This window comes from Oncorhynchus kisutch, linkage group LG10, assembly GCF_002021735.2.
Source record: "Oncorhynchus kisutch isolate 150728-3 linkage group LG10, Okis_V2, whole genome shotgun sequence".
NCBI lineage: Eukaryota > Metazoa > Chordata > Actinopteri > Salmoniformes > Salmonidae > Oncorhynchus > Oncorhynchus kisutch.
The window spans coordinates 16,663,070-16,684,879 of NC_034183.2; the positions used below are offsets into that span (position 1 = coordinate 16,663,070).

Genomic DNA, 21,810 nt, shown 5'->3' on the forward strand with positions numbered 1-21,810 from the left:
CCAAATAAAAGCAGCGTTGTAAGTTATGGAAGTGCTCCTGGCTGTGAGTTTCCTGTGTGGAGCTGAGGCTGTGGATATAGGTTTCACAAGGGGTGGGATACGCTATGCAGCAACAGGTAAAAACATATGCAACTCACACACCCGATGAAGCTAGATGAGGTTTCACCTGCCCTCAACCACAATGAGAGGAGTGAGAAACATGTCTTATATTTCAGATAATGCTCGTACCTATTGTTGGAAGACCCAACTGCTCCACAAAGGAAATGTGCTATTCAATACTCTAACCCAAGATCAAACAGCTGATGGAAAAACACGTTTTATTAACAATGAACTGTTGTCTCTTGAAATGAGTTGTGTTACTTTGAAAGTAGAACATTACCGACATAAACCCCTTGCTGCTAGTTCTCACTACGGCCAATCAATTAGACCTGATATAGTCCTGCATATCCCTTCAACAGTGTATATGGTGCATTGGAACCTCTTCACTTGTTCTCTGGTCCAGGATCAGTTTTCTCCTCCTTGCCACAGTCTCCCTCAGATGAGCTCACTGACAAATTTCGCCCACATTTCTGGGGTTCTGCCTGAGAATTCCCAGCAGAATTCCTGTTCCCATCCCATTCCCACTCCGCACGCCTGTGCAGAACCGATTTTTATAATTCCCTGGCTGCTTCCAGAGGGCTGGTGCGAGGTGAGAGCTTGGGAAAATGGTCTTCTGGAGACAAAGCGCAGCAGAGCAGATGATTTTGACCCCTACACACCCAAAGCCCGGCAACTGTGAGCTTAAGCTAAGAGAGAACTCAAGAGAGATAAAACCTAAATAAAAAAACAACACAGAGTGTAAGCCAAAAGAGAGCTCTGAAACAAAATAGTTGTGCAGCAGGTAGTGTGATCTTGTTGGAGACAGACAGACACTGCAAGCGATCAAAGGCATGATCAAAGGTGCCAATCTGCAGCGTGTGTCTACTGGCTAGACTACTAAAGCCAAGCTCATTAAGGTGTTACACCTGGGTGAATCTCCAGACATTCTTTGAATTCTCATCAAACAGTGGATCTGTAATTGTCAGCAGCGTTCTTTTCAACAGTTTCTGTTTTCTGTTTTTTATTATTTTTTAAAATTAGAAGTTTGACATTATATTTGGTTTATTTGGATCTTTTAACTGAAACATTGGAATAGAAAGCACTACAAATTGTGTCAAAAATAATAACTTAAGATGCCCCCTATTCTCCAAACAAGATGGTATATTCCATTAATTGTGGTAGTTGGAACAACCGAGAGCCGAAAGTAGGCTACATGTTTTATTATACATGGAATAATATTATTTTCCACCTTTACTGTGAGCCCAGCGCAGAGCATGGCCACAGCAGCCAAAGTCAACAAGCTGTGTCCTCGGTGTAGCCACACGAGAACGACCCTCTGGGTAGAGTTGCCAGTTCTGCTTCCAAACACACACATTCCTTCCAAACAAGAACGTGCCCAATACTCTAATTCTCCCTCTGTGGCGGTGTGGCGAAAGGGACTGAAGCCCAGGAAAAAAAGTGTGCGTGTGTGTGTCTACATGTGTGTGTGTGAGACACTGCCAGTAGACACACAGGCTGCAGAGTTGCCCGGAGCCAGCCAACAACATTGGGGTTTGGATGTGCCACATTATGACTGGTTAGCTCTTCTACCCCACATCTAACAGGGTGCGTTACAGACTTACCTGACTCTGCCTTCTTTCCCCTGGTAGGCTACGCTACACTACTGTAATGCACTGTAGTTACTCTATGCAAACAAAACAGCAGGGAAGCGATATTAGCTGTCATGTCTTGTTAAATGATCTAATTGAAATCACAGCACCAATTTCCCCACAGCCACAGTCTGTCTTCCTTTTACTGCACGTTTCAACACAGCACTGAGGCACTGAGTCGCTGTGGAACTTAACAGGCTACGCTGTCCTGACAGTATTTTGATATGGTCTTGGATGGTGTGTGTGCATGTGTGAGTGCATGCCTGCATGCATGTATGTGTATGGTGAGTGTGGGCTACAGATGAAGCCTTAGTGTGATAATGACTAAAGCTTTAGGCTTGCCCTACCTCTCAGACAATACACCAGAGCACCTCAGGAATTCCTTCACTAACACCGCAGGACACATTCGGACTGTGTCGCCATGGTAACCACAGCAGCTTGTCCATGGCAGCAGTCTGTGGGCCCCAGTAGGTTCCTGTAAGAGGGCGATATGGCCGTGTCCTGCTCAAAGACCTGCTGTCACTGTTCTAAACTCCGAATAATGGACCTCTGGTGAGAGGGGACACCTCACATATGTCACACACACACTGTAAATGCATCGCATAACCCTACTGCTTGCGAAGAGACAGCTTGCTCTGTCATTGACAAAGTCCCAGTGGGCACCGATGATAACAATTTATGACTTTTGGCCCAGCACTGTTATGACTCAACACATGTGATACACAAAGATTAATTTATCCAATACAAGATGGTTTCACAAACCAGCTAGGATTCAATTGTGACATATGACACAGTTGACACGATATTAAACATCTGTCTTTTGAGTTCCTTGAAAAAGAGGTTTACAATGTCGCTGTATTGAGAAAACATTCTCCAAACATCTACTGGGATTTAAGACTGCACGAGCTCTTTCATTTTCCTTTTGGTTTTATGTGTGTGTGTGTGTGTGTGTGTGTGTGTGTGTGTGTGTGTGTGTGTGTGTGTGTGTGTGTGTGTGTGTGTGTGTGTGTGTGTGTGTGTGTCTACAAAGGGAAGCAGCGAGCAGCATTGCGCCACATAGAGTCATCCTGCTATTCTCTTTCTCCACTCCAGAGAATGTTAACAGCCCGTCCAATCAAACAGCGCAGTATGTCTGATAACAACAAATAAGGGGTTCTTGCTCCCTGACAGTCCTGACTTACGACAGGATTATAGGTCATTTAGTACCATGACCTCTGTAGCTCAGTTGGTAGAGCATGGCACTTGTAATGCCAGGATAGTGGGTTTGATTCCTGGGACCCATACTTAAAATGCATGCATGACTGTATGTCACTCTGGATAAAAACTTCTGCTAACTGGCAAATTATATATATATTATGTTACAAACCAAAACAGAAAAACAGACTCTTTCTCACTAATGGCCTACAGTACTTCTCACAACAGAACAAAATGCATCCTTGAAACAGTACAAAAGTGCCCTGCAGTACAGAACTCCTGGTTGAATTAACTAAAGAGATAATCAAGACCTTTGAAATATCAAACTAGCTATCATCACCACAAAAGAGCAACCCACTGGGCACACACTGGTTGAATCAACGTAAACTTAACATTAGATTGTCTTCTGTGTCCAATGGGAAGACTCATTGACATGTCTGATGGAACTCCAGTTGTCAATGTCCCACAAAAATCCTGTTGTTTATGAAGGAACATAGAAAAGCAAATGGAACATTGCACAGTAGGAATTAGTGAGGACCTGGGGGAGGTCAAAACCATTTAAGATGATGAATGATAGCTATCTTTTAAAAGCAAGTCCTGTAAAAACTCTGGAGAGGTTCCTGGTAAACTGTATGACATGACATCACACAGAGCTTTCTATGTCTCTCGTACATCTTTCAAACCAATACGTTTTTAGTCTACTTTCTTTATATATGTACTGTATTGCCAGCAATAAACCCTATACTTTTATTTCCACTAACCGACCTAGTCATGATTGAGGTAAAGGTCAGGCACTGACGTTGGGCGATTAGGCCTGGCTCACAGTCTGCGTTCCAATTCAACCCAAAGGTTTTTGATGGAGTTGAGGACAGGGATCTGTGCAGGCCAGTCAAGTTCTTCCACACCGATCTCGACAAACCATTTCTGTATGTACCTCGCTTTGTGCACGGGGGCATTGTCATGCTGAAACAGGAAAGGGCCTTACCCAAACTGTTGACACAAAGTTGGAAGAACAGAATCGTCAAGAATGTCATTGCATGCTGTAATGTTAAAATTTCCCTTCACTGGAACTAAGGGGCCTAAGCCAAACCATGAAAAACAGCCTCAGACCATCATTCCTCCTCTACCAAACTTTACAGTTGGCCCTATGCATTGGGGCAGGTAGTGTTCTCCTGGCATCCGCCAAACCCAGAGTTGTCCATCTGACTGCCAGATTGTGAAGCGTGATTCATCACTCCAGAGAACGCGTTACCCCGGACCCAGATTCCAATAGTGGTGAGCTTTACACCATTCCAGCTGACGCTTGGCATTGCACATGGTGATCTTAGGCTTGTGTGTGTCTGCTCGGCCATGGAAACCCATTTCATGAAGCTCCCAACGAACAGTTCTTGTGCTGACTTTGCCTCCAGAGAAAGTTTGGAACTCACCACTTAGCTCCTAGACATTTCCACTTCACAATAACAACACTTCCAGTTGACCGGGGCACCTCTATTAGGGCAGACATTTGATGAACCGACTTGTTGGGAAGGTGGCATCCTATGACGGTGCCATGTTGAAAGTCACTGAGCTCTTTAGTAAGGCCATTCTACTGACAATATTTTCATTCAGTCCAGCTTTCCTTGAGGAAGCCCCCAACTGGTGTTATGGTAATTGTATTGTGTAGCAGCATTGTTAACTTCAGGTCACCCTACTTCTCCAGCCACCATTGTTTCCACCAAACAGTTTATATCGCAACAAACTCTTGTGCTATACTACCCAGAGCTTACCTTCGCAGGTTTAATGAAAAGTCAACAGAGTAGCTACCTCTTCCTCCAGAGAGAGAATGAGATGCACAGCCAGGGCTGAACTGCTCTCTCTCTCTTGCTCCCTTGCTCTCTCTCTCTTGCTCTCTCTCTCTCTCTCTCTCTCTCTCTCTCTCTCTCTCTCTCTCTCTCTCTCTCTCTCGTACAGTAGAGTTCAGTACAGTACAGTAAAGTGGAGTATTGTTCAGTACAGCACAGTACTTTATTGTACTCAACTCTAGAGTGCTCTACTGTGTATTGTACTGAATTCTACTCCACTCTATTCTACTGTACAGTACAAGACAGTACTGAACTATACACTACTTGTTTTTACTGTACTGAACTACACTGTACTTCTTTCTTTTCTTTAAAATACTGTACTCTACTGTGCTGTACTGTACTGTACTGTATTGTACTGTACTGTACTGTGCTGTCCAAACTTGTGAAACATAGACGTCTATGATTGGTTTTTCTGAAAGATGATTTTTCTGGAAGATGTGTTCTAAGACCCCCTTTTCATCTGTTTGACCAGAAATCAAAGCCCTTGCTTATTCTTAATTTCTAGGATGGAAAATTGTATATATATATTTTTATATATGCCTTAATAATTAAAAAAATAAAATTAGACACAGCTTTAATTTGATACCCAATTTGACATGCTCATATGAACTTTACAAACATATACAAAAGCACACGTGAAAACACACAAGCTCACATGCATGCATTGCACACAGCCACACACACAAGCATGCACACACCCACATCTGCATTAACCCCCTTTTTATTTGCACTGACTCTATGCACACTCACTGGACTCTGCATATTGACGCCACACACACACACACACACACATGCGCACGCACGCACACACACGCACACACACACACACACACACACACACACACACACACACACACACACACACACACACACACACACACACACACACACACACACACACACACACACACACACACACACACACACACACACAGTACTCTGCTGCTACTCTGTTTATTATCTATCGTGATTGCCAAGTCACTTTTACCCCTACCTACATGTACATAATATTACCTCAATTACCTCGTACCCCCAGAACATTGACTCAGTACCAGTACTCCTTGTATAGTATCGTTATTGTTGTTTTATTCTGTTACTAATCCCATGAAAATGTTTAGAAAATGTTTCTGATTTGATTTGACGTATAAGCATACAACCGACACAAAGATACTATACCTGTGCATAGTGTGTGGAGTTCAAAATATACAAAACAGTCAAACTTACAATAAATACACATGAAATATGCATGTTACTGTTTCAGTCCCATAGTAAAAAAAAGATTCACAGAAAGTACAAAAGGAAATCCCCCCAAACCAAAACACATACACACACAGTTTACACACACTGTTTAAAGGCTCATTTTGCCATACCTTTCTCAGCTGGATGAGCCCTGTAGAAGTGCTCTTGCACTGGTTTTTCATTTTGTGAAATCTGACACTGGATGAGGCAGCATTCACTCGCATGATTTCCTTTAGATCAAAATGTCATTTATCCCCTTTCTCCTTCGGTTTTACACCCCTACCCCTGCCTCCGAGCTGCTCTCTCACTTAACATAGCCCCTTGCCTCTTCTTCCAAGCAGCCAAAGAGCTTCTCCAAGTTTCTCCACAAACTTGTTTGAAAAAGGACTAGGCAGTCCCTCCCCTTTCAGCCTAAATGTTTTCAGTTATTCTCTCTCAAATACTCACTCGGACTATCTTCTCTTTCAATGATGTTGCCTCTCTCTCTCTCAAACTTTCCCACCCCTCCTCTCATGGCCCCCTCCCTCCCTCTCTATAGTACCTCCCTCCCTCCCTATAGTACCTCCCTCCCTCCTCCTCTCCATTTCCATCATCAGCTCAACCCATACCCCCAACCCCCCCACCGCTGAACTAATCTGCAGCTGGCTGGGAGAATGAAGCCCTGGTTTCCAGGGAAACGGAGTGTCCTGCTCAAAAGAGGAATGGAGCAGGAAGGGGCAAAACTGAGAATAACTGAAAACATAAATAAGGGCCTCCTCCGGGAGCCAATTAAAAGCTCGAAGGGCCTCTCTTCCTCTCTTTGAGGGGACAGTGGGGGCCTGGCTTTCCTGCCCTCCACTGTCTTTATCTCTTATAGTAGCTTTTATTTACTGACCAGTGACCAGTCCACAAACCACCCAATAGAACCACAGCAGCAACATGTGTTTAATGCAATATGTTTTGGTAGCTACACATGGCCGTTGTTCCTCTGCCCTAAACATGGGATGACAATGTTTTGGTTGATTTCCAGTAATTCAGTAATTGCAGGTGAATTAATGGTTTTAAAGATAGTTTATAGTTACCTCACTAGATGACTGACACATGAGACTCCCACTGTCTCAGAAAAAAAAGAGCGACAGAAAATATAAGTTAGATGTGAGTCTGACATTTTGATGACAATTAAGGCTAATAAAGGCATAGGACTGTATTTTTATTGTATCAGTAAAACATAACTACTTGTTTGGTTCAGCAGAGGCTGCTGAGGGGAAGACAGCTCCCGATAATGGCTGGAATGGAGTCAATGGAATGAAATCAAACACATCAAAGACATGGTTTCCATGTGGTTGGTACCCTTCCATCCTCCCCTCAGCAGCCTCCACTGGTGTGGTTATAGTCTCTCTGGGTTCTCACTGAGAGAGTTCAATGAGTTGAACTAAACTACCTTACCCTTTCCTAGGCTACCCTTCACAAATATCAGTGACTCCAACATGGCATAGAACCACAGCAACAAACTCTGTGACCTTCAGGGCCAAGGTCTGACCTCTCTCTTTGAAGTGCAGGAGAGATTTGAAAAGCCTGCATTTCCCCATCAATGGCTGAGGGGACAGGATGGTGGCAATAACATCTGTTTGGCATTTCTCCTAACTTTTGTGTGGATAGATCCCCATTTCCTTGTCCTCTCTACTCAGCTGGGATGTGGAGGCCCTCTGTCCAGAGAGACGCACCATGACTAGGAATGATACTATCAGTTTTTGATAGATGAAGCCCTATCGATGACAACATGTTCAATTAAATAATTGATCTAATGATAAGGCAAACACTTGGACAGCTATTCTAAGCACTGAAACCATTGTCTGTATCTCACCTTCTCCTCTGTCTCCCTCTTTTGGACAACCCAACATCTGCACAGTGAATGTGTGAATTCCTGCACAAAACATATGTATTTGATAAAACCTAAAACCTAAGCTTAATATATTGAAATAACTTGATCATGTTGGGGGCATATTACCTTACGAGGAGTTTTCCCCAACCCATTACATTATTATATGGATGTGGCTGTTTTTTTATTAGGTGCCTATCGCTTTAAGACTTCGGCATCTGGAGTGTAATCATTACGCAAAACAGTTGCAAACGTGAAACGAAAACTAGCGTTTCTATTGACAGATTCGGCTAGGTCCCGCCCTGTTTGATGAACCTATCCAATAGAAACGCTAGTTACTGTTGCACAATAAAACTTTTGCAACTATTTGTATAAATGATCACACCCCTGTAAAGTGACGTAGACACCCGGAAGTTACCCGTTGTTTTGCAATTATGTTTTCAATGAAAATATATGCTAGTTGAGGTTGATATCTTCTATTGAATGATTTGATAATATATTAGCTAGTGTTGAGCGTGCTGCATGTTGACTGAAGAAAGGACATGACGGTTTGATTGGTCACGTACTCATTTTGAGGTAATATGTGTTTACATGGCAATAGACTAGTCATATTACTCATAGCTAGCTAACGTAGCTAAGCAAGCCTCTGTATCACAGTTCAGCTATATAGCCTAGGCTTAATGACTGTAGCCCCTTAAATTAATGTCAATATACCTTGCAGTCCTTTGATACTAGCTAGTTGAACTTATTTTGAATTCTTCTTGATTTACAGTGGGACATGTTTTCAAAGAGGACATAGGTGGGCTATGTCTGTCCTCAGCTATGACGCATCTGTGGAATTGTGAGCAAGCAGTTCGAAGGGGCAATGATTGGAAGCCAATTATCAATATCTGTCAGCAATTGAAGCTGTAATGTGGATAACTTCCAAACAATAATAGCTATGTTTAGTCACTATTGTGAAAACTTGTGGACAATGTTTTATCTATCATTTTAGACTTTTTCAAATCTACTTTTTAAATGACGTGTTAGCGATATTATCATCATAGTTATGGCTGCATTGAGTGCCAGAAGCTTCCTCTTAAACCTAAGGTACACCGTCCATAGAGTTGGAAGTTCTGTAAGAGTCCGACTCATACCTAGCACTAGAACATGTCTTGTCAAAAGAGGCCAGATTTTAACCCAGATGCCAAAGGTCACCCTGCTGTGCTGGGGAGCAGTGAATGCCACATCCTGTATGGCAAGATGCCAAGAGGCCTCTCTGGCACCCCAGACTACAGACAGGAAGTCTGTAGCCAAAGTCCAGGTGCACAAGCTGGTGTTCTTCTTGCGCCTCAGCCTGCGCGCCCTGGTGTTACTCCTGAAGTTCGGCCCGCTCCTGTTGCTCTATCCTCTGACTGTCATCTCCTCTTACTGGGCCTCTCGCTGGCTGGCTGCCCTGCTGTGGGTCACTGAGACCTCTGGTCCTACCTTCATTAAGCTGGGCCAGTGGGCCAGCACACGCAGGGACATCTTCTCCCAGGACTTCTGTGAATGTTTTTCCAGGCTGCACGTGCGTGTGCGTCCCCACTGCTGGGCCCACACCAAGCAGTGTCTGCGCCGAGCATTCGGGGAGGGCTGGAGGAGGCTGTTTGTGTTTGAGGACAGGGAGCCTGTGGGGTCAGGATGCGTGGCTCAGGTGTACCGGGGATGGGCCAGGGTGGACAGCGTGGAGGACACAGCCTTCCAGGCCCTGGTGGAGGAGATGGAGAGAGAGGATATGCTGGAGGCCTGGGAGATCCTGGGACTAAAGGGTGTCCTGGGGACTTTTAGGGGGCTGTGGAAGGGGAAAGAGGATGAGGAGGACGAGGGCCATCATGAAACCAGGGAGAGGAGCTACACAGATGCCCCTAATGGGGACGGTACAGAGAAAGAGCATCTGATTCCTGTAGCTATTAAGGTGGGTATCAGTCAACATGAGGGAAAGTATGAATGTAAATCTACGCAGTGCATTCGGAAGTATTCAGACTAGAGGTCGACCGATTAATCGGAATGGCCGATTAATTAGGGCCAATTTCAAGTTTTCATAACAATCGGAAATCGGTATTTTTGGGCGCCGTGTGGAGTCTTCAATATTCTCAGGTAAGACATTTTAGGTCGTAGTTATTATAGGAATTATAGGACTATTTCTCTCTACCATTTGTATTTCATTAACCTTTGATTATTGGATGTTCTTATAGGCACTTTAGTATTGCCAGTGTAACAGTATAGCTTCCATCCCTCTCCTCGCCGCTACCTGGGCTCGAACCAGGAACACATCGACAACAACCACACTCGAAGCAGCGTTACCCATGTAGAGCAAGGGGAACAACCACTCCAAGTCTCAGAGGGAGTGACGTTTGAAACGCTATTAGCGCGCACCCCGCTAACTAGCTAGCCATTTCACATCGGTTACAACAGCCTAATCTCGGGAGTTGATGGGATTGAAGTCATAAACAGCGCAATGCTTTATGCACAGCGAAATGTATGAAAGTGCTGTTTGAATGAATGCTTACGAGCCTGCTGGTGCCTACCACTGCTCAGTCAGACTGCTCTATCAAATCATAGACTTAATTATAACATAATAAAACACAGTAATACGAGCCGTAGGTCATTAATATGGTCGAATCCGGAAACTATCATCTCGAAAACAAGACGTTTATTCTTTCAATGAAATACAGAACCGTTCCGTATTTTATCTAACGGGTGGCATCCATAAGTCTAAATATTGCTGTTACATTGCACAACCTTCAATGTTATGTCATAATTACGTAAAATTCTGGCAAATGAGGTGGCCCAAACTGTTGCATATACACTGAGAAGTGACACAATTTCACCTGATTAATATTGCCTGCTAACCTGGATTTCTTTTAGCTAAATATGCAGGTTTAGAAATATATACTTCATATATACTTCTGTGTATTGATTTTAAGAAAGGCATTGATGTTTATGGTTAGGTACACGTTGGAGCAACGATACGCACCGCATCGATTATATGCAACGCAGGACACGCTAGATAAACTAGTAATATCATCAACCATGTGTAGTTAACTAGTGATTATGATTGATTGATTTTTATAAGATAAGTTTAATGCTAGCTAGCAACTTACCTTGGCTTCTACTGCATTCGCATAACAGGCAGGCTCCTCATGGAGTGCAATGTAATCAGGTGGTTAGAGCGTTAGACTAGTTAACTGTAAGGTTGCAATACTGAATCCCCCGAGCTGACAAGGTAAAAATCTGTCGTTGTGCCCCTGAACAAGGCAGTTAACCCACCGTTCCTAGGCCGTCATTGAAATTAAGAATGTGTTCTTAACTGACTTGCCTAGTTAAATAAGGGTGTTAAAAAAAAAAAGATGGCCAAATTGGTGTCCAAAAATACCGATTTCCGATTGTTATGAAAACTTGAAATTGGCCCTAATTAATCGGCCATTAAGATTAATCGGTTGACCTCTAATACAGTTGAAGTCGGATGTTTACATGCACCTTAGCCAAGTACATTTGCACATATGCCAAATCAGTTTTTCACAATTCCTGACATTTAATCCTTGTAAAAATTCCCTTCAGTCAGTTAGGATCACCACTTTATTTTAAGAATGTGTAATGTAGGAATAATAGTAGAGAATGATATATTTCAGCTTTTGTTTCTTTCATCACAGTCCCAGTGGGTCAGAAGTTTACATACACTCAATTAGTATTTGGTAGCATTGCTTTAAATTGTTTAACTTGGGTCAAACATTTTGGGTAGCCTTCCACAAGCTTCCCACAATAAGTTGGGTGAGTTTTGGCACATTCCTCCTGACAGAGCTGGTGTAACTGAGTCAGGTTTGTGGGCCTCCTTGCTCGCACACGCTTTTTCAGTTCTGCCCACAAATCTTCTATAGGATTGATGTCAGGGCTTGGTGATGGCCACTCCAATACCTTGACTTTGTTGTCCTTTAGCCATTTTGCAACAACTTTGGAAGTTTGCTTGGGGTCATTGTCCATTTGGAAGATTCCATTTGCGACCAAGCTTTAACTTCCTGACTGATGTCTTGAGATGTTGCTTCAATGTATCCACATAATCTTCCTGCCATCTATTTTGTGAAGTGCATCAGTCCCTCCTGCAGCAAGTCACTCCCACAACATGATGCTGCCACCCCGTGCTTCACGGTTGGAATGTTGTTCTTCGGCTTGCAAGCCTCCCCCTTTTTCCTCCAAACATAATGATGGTCATTATGGCCAAACAGTTCTTTTTTTGTTTCATCAGACCAGAGGACATTTCTCCAAAAAGTACGATCTTTGTCCCCATGTGCAGTTGCAAACCGTAGTTTGGCTTTTTTAATGGCAGTTTTGGAGCAGTGGCTTCTTACTTGCTGAGCGGCCTTTCAGGTTATGTCGAAATATGACTCCTTTTACTGTGGATATAGATACTTTTGTACCTGTTTCCTCCAGCATCTTCACAAGGTCCTTTGCTGTTGTTCTGGAATTGATTTGCACTTTTCGCACTAAAGTACGTTCATCTCTAGGAGACAGAACGCGTCTCCTTCTTGAGCGGTATGATGGCTGCGTGGTCCCATGGTGTTTATACTTGCGTACTATTGTTTGTACAGATGAACGTGGTACCTTCAGGCATTTGGAAATTGCTCCCAAGGATGAACCAGACTTGTGGAGGTCTACAATTTTTTTCCTGAGTTCTTGGCTGACTTCTTTTGATTTTTCCCATGATGTCAAGCAATTGCTTTCATGGAGGACTGGCTTGACTTCAGGATGACCACACAATTTATTTTCATCATGAGCAAAAGCTATTGGTTTTCCACCTAAAGCTGCAAATGGTTAATTGAACAGGGAAAAAAACAACACTTGATTCACAGGGAATACATTACATAGGATGAAAAAGCAATACTCCAAGTCGCAGCTCCATATTACTTGTCAGATATAGAGAACATACTGTATGGCTTTTGACCATTTTATTGGATTCCTCACGTCTTACTCAGATAGGAAAAATGTTGGTTCAAATCAGATTTTGGGTACTATATTTGAATATTATGTGAATCCAAATAATTTTAAAGGGCCAATTTGGATGCAATCAATTAGCTCGATTGAACAAAATAATGTTTCAGGAATGCTAATCTTATCTGTTTCTAACTACAGAAACAATTTCGGCACAATCTGAGATTGGGGGGGTGTTTTTGAATTGACATGGAAGGACTCTAGGGCCAGAGGTGTGAAGGGCCAGTTTACTACCCATAACCTAGGCTCTAGAGGGGAAGGGGAGCCTACTGCAGGAGTTTGAAAGTTAGAGTTTGTGTCCCTGAGAGAGGGTGTGCTAAAAGTCACAGGCAGGGAATTCGTTAAATGTTTTGAGGTGCATCTGTACTCAAATTGACTTATTATATATGGGACATGATTTTGTTAGGAAACAACATGCAATAAATGCCCTCCTCTTTCCTCTTCATCTCCTCCTCTTCTCTCTGTCCAGGTGCTTCATCCAGGAATCAGGAGACAGGTAGAGATTGACATGCTACTGATGAGGGCAGGCAGCTGGCTCATCAACTGTCTGCCTGGATTCAAATGGCTGAGCCTGCCTGAGATAGTGGAGGAGTTTGAGGTGCTCATGACCAAACAGGTAGACAACTCCAGGACACACACACTTTGAGTGCCAATTGAATAGCTGTAGGTTTGAACTATTTCAAGTGCAGTTTTTAGGGATTGAATATCCTGTTTTATTGTAGATTGACCTGCGGTTTGAAGCCAATAACATCGAAAAATTCCGGGAGAATTTCAAGGATGTTGATTTTGTCAAGTTCCCAACTCCTCTTCGACCATTTGTCACCAGGTCAATTTTAGTGGAAACCTTTGAGGTGAGTTGAGACGGCACCTTCACCACAATGCCAAATATGAATAGAAGAAAGTAATGACACAACACAAGTAAAAAAAATCTATGGGAGAGGTCGAATAATAGTGATTCGTTCTTTTTGAACGAGTCGAGTCACGTTTTGGCCTGCTTGCCACAATGATTCCTACAGCAGGATTAATACATGCTCAGCGGCTCCAGGCGACGTGCTCTGCAACTGTCTATCATATGTGCACGTAGAAAAATAGATCATGCTGCAGGCATCATAGAGAATGAAGACATGCTTAACAACTGATTGTTGATCACATGGTGCTAGAATGAATGCAATTGATTGATTATGGATTGTTATGATGGACACAGCGTTGTAGAACCAAAACATACACAGTCTCTGCTCAACGAACTTGAACTCGAGAACTAATTGTTTGGGGGGCTGCTGCAGTTCGTCAAGCGATATTGTGCTTATCACCCTCACGACAGTCAAGCAATTGCATTCCGTCATGAGTCATTCACACTCTAGTCAAGTTGCGGCCGCAACTGGACCTTGTTTCAAAGGAACCTATAAATAATTTTATTTGTATGTCTAGCAGGCACAAATGCCAGTTGTTTAAAGCACACTTTTACAAGTCTCAGTCACAAATGTCAGCTCCAATATGCCCCCTATGGTGAACGAGTATTCTGTGTTAAGTTTTCAGTTCATCGTTTACCAGTAGTGGGTCCTGCTTGCTCTGGGCATTACTGAATCAAATTAATGATATTAGTCGAAAGAGACACCTTAACCATCGCTATTGAATAAGTAACCTGTTTACTGTTTCAGGAGAGTGAGCCCATCTCCAACTACCTGAGACCGGAGGTCCCTCTAAAGGTGAAACAGAGAATTGCCAGGATGGGAGTGGAGACACTTCTCAAGATGGTGAGGGCCTAAGCATGTCCCTCATTGTGACATTTGCAACTGGAAATACATATTTGAAACCCTTCATATACCTTCTTCTTTCTTAACATTGAATCAAGCTTACCAGCTCCGTATCCTCCTATGTATGTTTGTATAGGTGTTTGTGGATAACTTTGTGCATGCGGACCTGCACCCGGGTAACATCCTGGTCCAATGTAGCAGGGGGGGAGGGAACAACGACCCCCAGGAAAGGGTCACCCTGACGGACCTGTGTGACACAGTGGTGGTGAGCATGAGGCCGGCCCCGGCCCCTCTGCAGCTGGTACTTCTGGACGCTGGCATCGTGGCACAGCTCAACGACAGAGACCGTAGGAACTTCAGAGCCGTGTTCACCGCCGTGGTGCTACGACAGGTGAGAGACGCACGCACCACACACAAACATGAATTTAGAACTTGCCCTAGAAGCTCCAGAGTAGGCCAAAGAGGGTTTATGAGGCTTCTCACTTGCCTTGAACATTGGGATGGGGTATCCAATGGTGTCATGAGCTTCTAACATCCATAGCTGTTATGTTTAGGGGGAACAGGTGGCAGAGCTGATCCTGAACCATGCCAGGACCAATGAGTGCCAGGACGTGCCACGGTTCAAGAAGGAGATGGCAGAGCTGGTGGACCATGCCCTCAGCAACACTCTCTCACTGGGGAAGGTCCAAGTAACTGATTTGCTATCCAGAGTCTTTGGATTGCTCATCACCCACAAGGTAAATAAAACCAGTCCTGGAGTGAGAGAGTCTAGTTTCAAAACCACCAACCTTTTCTGTAATATCAATAGTCATGTCTAGACATCTCACATTGACTTAATTTACTGAATGTACAGTATATGAGTCTATTACCAAGACTTCTCTTGACCTTGTGGTTTGTTTGCCCCTCAGGTGAAGTTGGAGAGTAACTTTGCGTCCATTGTGTTTGCCATCATGGTGCTGGAGGGGCTGGGGAGGTCTCTGGACCCGAACCTGGACATACTGGAGCTGGCCAAGCCTCTGCTGCTCAAGAACGCTGCCTCCCTCCTCTGACCCCTCTCACCCGCATACCACCACATCTGAGCAACACAGAAATAGGCAGTGTTTGAGAGCATCACCAACTGAGCAGGCTGACATACAGTTGGGCAAAAAAAGTATTTAGTCAGCCACCAATTGTGCAAGTTCTCCCACTTAAAAAGATGAGGCCTGTAATTTTCATCATAGGTACACTTCAACTATGACAGACAAAATTAGATTTTTTTTCTCAAGAAAATCACATTGTAGGATTTTTTATGAATTTATTTGCAAACTAAGTATTTGGTCAATAACAAAAGTTTATTTCAATACTTTGTTATATACCCTTTGTTGGCAATGACAGCGGTCAAACGTAAGTCTTCACAAGATTTTCACACACTGTTGCTGGTATTTTGGCCCATTCCCCCATGCAGATCTCCTCTAGAGCAGTGATGTTTTGGGGCTGTTTTTTGCCCCAATGTATCTACAAATCATGTGTATGATGTAAGGTGATTTGTTGGTCAGTCAGCAGAATTGATGCTCTCAAACACAGCCATGGATATCTCATATTTAGGGCCCAGAGTTTCTTGGTCACATGGTCTGTAAAAAATCTTGGGCCTCTGCATGTTACATTAGTGACTGACTGAATATACCTTGTAGTGTGTACTTTTTACCTGTGAAATGTGAATAATTGCTTGATTTAAAGTATCCAAAAATGGTAAATGGTTCCTTACCTTACATGCTAGTCAGATTAACTGTCATCATTTATACTTAAATGCCCATGTGATTTCTGTGTTAAAAAAATAAGAAAAAAAGAGAATGTTGTGCTTACACTATTTGTCAGCACTACAGACTATTTTTCCATTGAATAAAATAGAAGTGAGTTAACATATCTGAATTAGTGACAATCCTTAGTATATCATTTTATACCATTCTAGCAATCTCAGGGTATTGTTAGGACAAGGTAATGCGTTTAGAATCATGTCTGATGGCTAGGCAAAATCTTCCTTTTAGTGTGTATTAGAATATACCACGGTGTGTCAAGTCAACTGACCTCCCCATTCTGTATGATAACACTACATTGCCATTTTTAAGTATTTTTACACTCGCTAGTGAAATATATTTTATATGGTTAGATCATTAAATAATGCATCAAAAACTTTGCCTTTGTTTTCATTGTGTCTTGATGATGAGCAGTTTTTACTAAATACTAGTAATATCCTAAACTGTCAAAGACCACAAGCCAGAGGACTCCATTAATTTACAATTTTATTAAATCTGTCAATGAAAAACACAGACAAGAGACACAATTCTGTCAGGAAGAACAGTCAGCATGGCTGAAAGAGTGCGATCAGGAGCTTTTGGTGACAAAAAAAATATCCTAATTGAAAAATGTTGAAAATGTTCTTCACTGTCACGAGTCCAAACAGAGCAGCGTTGTCCATAGAGTAGGGGAGGAAGAGGTAACAACTGAGTAGAAAATAACTAATCATAATAATAGTGACAGTAATAATTACAAAATAAATGAAAAACATCTCTAAACAAACCAACACAATCACCTCAATAGGACGAGAATCGGTCACTGTCACAACAGAGAAATTTGCTTCTTTTATTTCCTCTTTTTTTTACATTAAATGAAATTGTTAAAAAAATTCCTCCCCCTTTACATACTCATTTTAATTTTATTGCGAAAAATAGGCAACTGGACTTTTAATTGTGATGAGCGTGAGAGAGCAGTGGAGTGGAACGTTTGGAGCATTCGCACAGAGATGCTGCACTGCATCAATGCAGTACCCTCATCAGCCACAAAGTGGCGCAGTTTCACATTACACTTCGTGGCCTCCAGAGTGGTTTAGCCTCTCGCCACTGTCTGCTCTGGGGGTGCAGGCCAGTGTCCGTGACAGCCTCTTTTAGGAATGATGCGTGCATTTGTTTCAAATCTGTCGGTCGATCGTCTCTCCGGAGCCGGATCTTCGAGTTATGTACAAAGGTAATTCCCGTGTGGCTCAGTTGGTAGAGCACGGTGCTTGCAACGCCAGGGTTGTGGGTTTGATTCCCACAGGGGACCAGTACGAAAAAGTAAAATGTATGCACTCACTACTGTAATTCGCTCTTACTAAATGACTAAAAGGTAAAATGTAAAGGTAAATCCCTGAACGACATCCTACAAAGACAAGTGCAACCTCCATTTGACGAACCCCTTCTGGAGAAGCTCAGGATCAAAGATGGAGAGTTTCGTCTGTAGGTAATAAGGGGGATAATCAGATCTGGTAAAGCTGCCACGCCACAGGGACTCAAGGATTGTTCTTGTTTTTGGGATACAGAGGAAGAGAGGAATGGTGTGACTGGATCAGGAATGTCAAAGGTTAAAGGGAGGAACGATTTGAAAAAGTGAACATGAGGAACTTCGCTATCCTCACACGAGGCACCAAAAAGGTTAGCGCAAGTGGCACCTTCACCTTCAAAATAAAAGACAGGAGAAGAAAACAAAAACATAGATAAAAAACAAATGAACCAATGAAACGCACAACTAAGTAACACCTGTCCATCATCATCCCATCCTGTCAATCAATCAGCCTCTCCATGCATTTCACTCTTGCAGAAGAAGCAGTCCGGTTCATCGATCATCAGTCTTTTAGGATCTTTGTTTGTTCCGTGCCCTGTTTGTCTGTCTGTGTGGCAGCGTTTCAGTTCTGGAGACCCCTGGTGGGCTGGCTGCCCTCCGTGTCTCTGCAGTGGCCCGGGACTGGCATGCAGCTCAGTGTTGGGAGGGGGCTGTACGGGGCAGGGGACTGGAGCTTTGGGTGGGGGGGTGGGGGGCTGTAAACAGTTCAGTGACACTGTTTCAGTCCTGGCATGGAGGGGGGAGCAGGGGCCTGAGGTACCCCTACAGAGAGGGGGAGTGGGGCAGGGGCTGAAGGGAGATGAGAGGAGAGGAAGAGTAGGATAAAAGGGCAACTCCTAATCTGGAAGTGTTGTTGCTTCTCCTTTGTAGGAGAGGGACATTCACACACACCTACAGACTGGGCAGTGTAGACACACACTAATAACAAAGACTCACATATATACACAAGCACACATATACACACTTCTGCCTCAGCAGGTTTGGGCTGTGCTCCTGTAAGGTCAGGCAGATGGAGCAATTACACAGTCAGCATTCTGACAGAGGTTCTTATTGACTTCTATTTGGAAACCAATTATGCTCCAGATAAGACAGGAGAAGACTGGACAGGAGAAAACTGGCCGAGATGTTGCAGAGAACCCATTCATATGGGTGGCTTAGTCTCTGTTTAGACTGAATTGGTCTTTCTAAGTAGGAGACACTGTCCCGACCATGGCTGCTCATGTTGTGTAGGGATCGCTGTCCTGCCTGTTTAGAACTGTGGGAGTTTGACTCCTTCCTGGGGCCCTCTATTCTTCCTGTGAGGGGTTGTATGGGACCTATGGGGAGGACAGCAGTGGGAGCAGCCTCTCTCTATCTGGTCTTTGACAGCTTTGTGGTTTCTGCTGAGGGTCTGTGGGCATCTGTGTTGTATGTGTGTATGCCTATGTGTATGTGTGTGGCGTGCTCAGGACAAGGCAGGGAGGGCCCGAGAAACGGGAACCCCGTGTACCCCCCCACACCCCCTCCTCCCTCCCTCTCTCTCCAGCCTCGAGTGCCTGGCTTTGAGCAGGTTGTGGAGGCTGCCGCTAGTGTGGTGGGGGCTGGTGTCGCTACGAGTTGAGCCAGGGGTGGCTGAGGCAGTCCCCGGCTGACGCCCTCTTCTCTGGGACCATCTCCAGCATGGGCAGCAGGAAGTGGGTGAAGTGGCCGGCGTCCTCTGGTGCCCAGCCGTACTTCTCCACCAACACATCAAACAGAGACCAGGGCTTCAACTTGGTGATGTGCCTCAGTTCACCTACAGCGGGAAGTAGAGAGAGAGGGATGGGGGGAGGGAGTGAGAGAAAGACAGAGAGACAGAAATGAAGAGTAATAAGTTACAGTGCAATGCTATTTAAAGACTTACAATGAGAAAGAGTGAGAGTGCAGTACAAAGAGAGAGAATAAAAAAAGAAGAGACAGTAGAACTCGGGCCGCATCTCAATACTCTGTAGTGGCATCCTTTCTATGTGTCTTTGCTTTCATCAACACTGAATGGGTGGAAGCAAGGCTTCCCCATATTGCTTTCACTGACCTTATTATTTATAATTATTTACAGTGTAGATGAAGGAAAGGAAACAATATTCTGACTATTGAGAGACAGCCCAAGAAAGGCAAATCAAGAGCCTGGAGCAGTGTCTGACTGGGAGTCAGTCAGAACACATGAACACCATAGAGAGATAAAAGGAGTGAATTAAGACATAATTTAGAGCCGACAAGACCTTTGAGGGAGAGAGAGCATCAATCAGAATATTAGAGCCCCATGACTAGAACATGAGAGAAGCAGGGTAGAAGCAGGGTAGCATGCTGTTTCTACCAGCCAGGTCACCCGTGATACAAGTCAGTATTCAACGTCCATCCATGTCTGAGGACATGGGGAGATGTGGAAGCCAGCCACTAGGGGCAACGGTGAGCACTGTTACCTTCAAGTAGGGTTCAGTTTTGCTACGGCGTTGTGGACGAAGATGGGCGTAAGCATCTGCCTTTGGTGCCAAAGGTTGCATGTTCGAATCCATCCAGTTGTTTTCTTATTTTTGTTTTAAGCCTATCTCAAACCTTAACGCTTAACAGGTTAACCATTCAGAGTTAATACCTAACCTTAACCATTCAGAGTTAATACCTAACCTTAAAAATTCAGAGTTAATGCCTAAACTTAACCTTAAACACATGAAATTTGACGTTCGGAACAACTTCGAATGTTCGACATTTCAGAAACATGGATGAACGTTTAATTTTGACGTGAGACTGTGAGAGCTAGATGGTTTCTACAGACACACCACTTACCAGGAGCAGAGACCGGCAGAGAGAGACACAGGTGTAACACACATAGACTGGCAGACAGGCCGTAGACTCAGGGAGGATAGTACTCAGAACTCAGTCAAGTGGCTGGGAATATGACTATTGTATTACTGGTGTAACTAGCTAGATAACTAGATAACTAAATCTAAATCTTGAGAACTCAACTTAAACTACACTTTTACAAAAAAAGTGCCATCTAGAACCTAAAAGGGTTCTTTGACTGTCCCCATAGGAGAATCCTTTTTGGTTCCAAGTAGAACCCTTTTGGGTTCCATCCTTTGCACACAGGGTTCTACATGGAACCCAAAGGGGTTCTCCCTGGAAACAAAAAGAGTTCTACCTGGAAACAAAAAGGGTTCTCCTATGGGGACAGCCAAAGAACCCTTTTGGAACCCTTTTTTCTAAGTGTAATGTTAGGCACAATTTCTAAGGAATTGTATGTATTTCTAGGTGGACACACACCACAAATACTACTGCACACTACTCCAGACTCAGTGGAGGCTGCTGAGGGGAGGACGGCTCATAATAATGGCCAGAACGGAGCAAATGGAATGGCATCAAACACCTGGAAATAATGTGTTTGATGTATTTGAATCCACTGATTCTGCTCAGGTCGTCACCACGAGCCCATTCTCCCAAATTAAGGTGCCACCAACCACCTGTGTGCAGACTACAAGCTTTGTTACAAGTGTAACAATGGTGTAAACTGTGTATGTACATGTACTAATATTTAGAGATATACCGTTCCTGTCATTGCCGCATAGGGGTAGTGACTCATCGTGACGTTACCTTTCTTGGAGAAAAACTCTCGGCTGTACTTCCCGGCGGCGACCACTTTGCGTGGAACCTTCCCCAATAGCTCCATGATCAGAGCGATGTGATCTGAACCCCGGCCATCACAGGCCACACCACCAAAGAACAGGCACGGCACAGCATTACATCACAAACATACGCACACGCTGAAGGGACGGACGGACACACTGCTGCCTGGACACGCCACACTGACTAACAGACAGACTGACGGGACGGTAAGTCTCTCAAGAGGTTAGTGGAGAGGACTATGCCTAAACTGGTTTGATAGTGTGTGTGTGAATTACATACAGTACAATTCCCTCTTTATGTCCTTTCTATCTTTAACAACTGTTCACAACAATGGTGTGTTGGCCATTTGCTGCAAAAACCCTTATTGCTTTTGGACTTCTTATATCATTCCCATTCCACTCTATTAGTATTCCTGTGTG

General features: G+C 43.8%; 3 protein-coding genes across 8 annotated transcripts in view; 1 reads left to right on the top strand and 2 right to left on the bottom strand.

Annotated features, from left to right (window-relative positions):
* LOC109897830 (DENN domain-containing protein 2A) overlaps positions 1-6,461 on the bottom strand; it is a 50,250-nt gene extending 43,789 nt beyond the window's left edge. Inside the window, exon 1 of the mRNA XM_020492429.2 lies at positions 6,133-6,461. The gene's annotated coding sequence lies outside the window, so the exon portion shown is untranslated. The remainder of the gene's footprint in view (positions 1-6,132) is intronic.
* A 1,799-nt stretch (positions 6,462-8,260) lies between these two features.
* adck2 (aarF domain containing kinase 2) lies at positions 8,261-16,789 on the top strand. Its single transcript, XM_020492431.2, has 8 exons — positions 8,261-8,435; positions 8,632-9,795; positions 13,336-13,482; positions 13,589-13,717; positions 14,525-14,620; positions 14,757-15,011; positions 15,175-15,357; positions 15,529-16,789. The coding sequence occupies exons 2-8, from the start codon at positions 8,908-8,910 to the stop codon at positions 15,667-15,669; spliced, it is 1,839 nt and encodes a 612-aa protein (XP_020348020.1). The 5' UTR covers positions 8,261-8,435; positions 8,632-8,907; the 3' UTR covers positions 15,670-16,789.
* Positions 16,790-16,881: 92 nt separating this feature from the next.
* The window catches only part of LOC109897832 (SRSF protein kinase 2), a 97,588-nt gene continuing 92,659 nt past the window's right edge, over positions 16,882-21,810 (bottom strand). For 4 of the 6 annotated variants that reach the window (XM_031833223.1, XM_031833219.1, XM_031833224.1 and 1 more), the window contains one exon: positions 16,882-19,529. In XM_031833223.1, coding sequence (XP_031689083.1) covers positions 19,345-19,529 — 185 coding nt within the window. In that variant the 3' untranslated portion in view covers positions 16,882-19,344. Of the gene's footprint in view, positions 19,530-21,358; positions 21,452-21,810 lie in introns of all 6 variants that reach the window. The other 2 variants (XM_031833220.1, XM_031833222.1) reach the window with 1 other exon arrangement.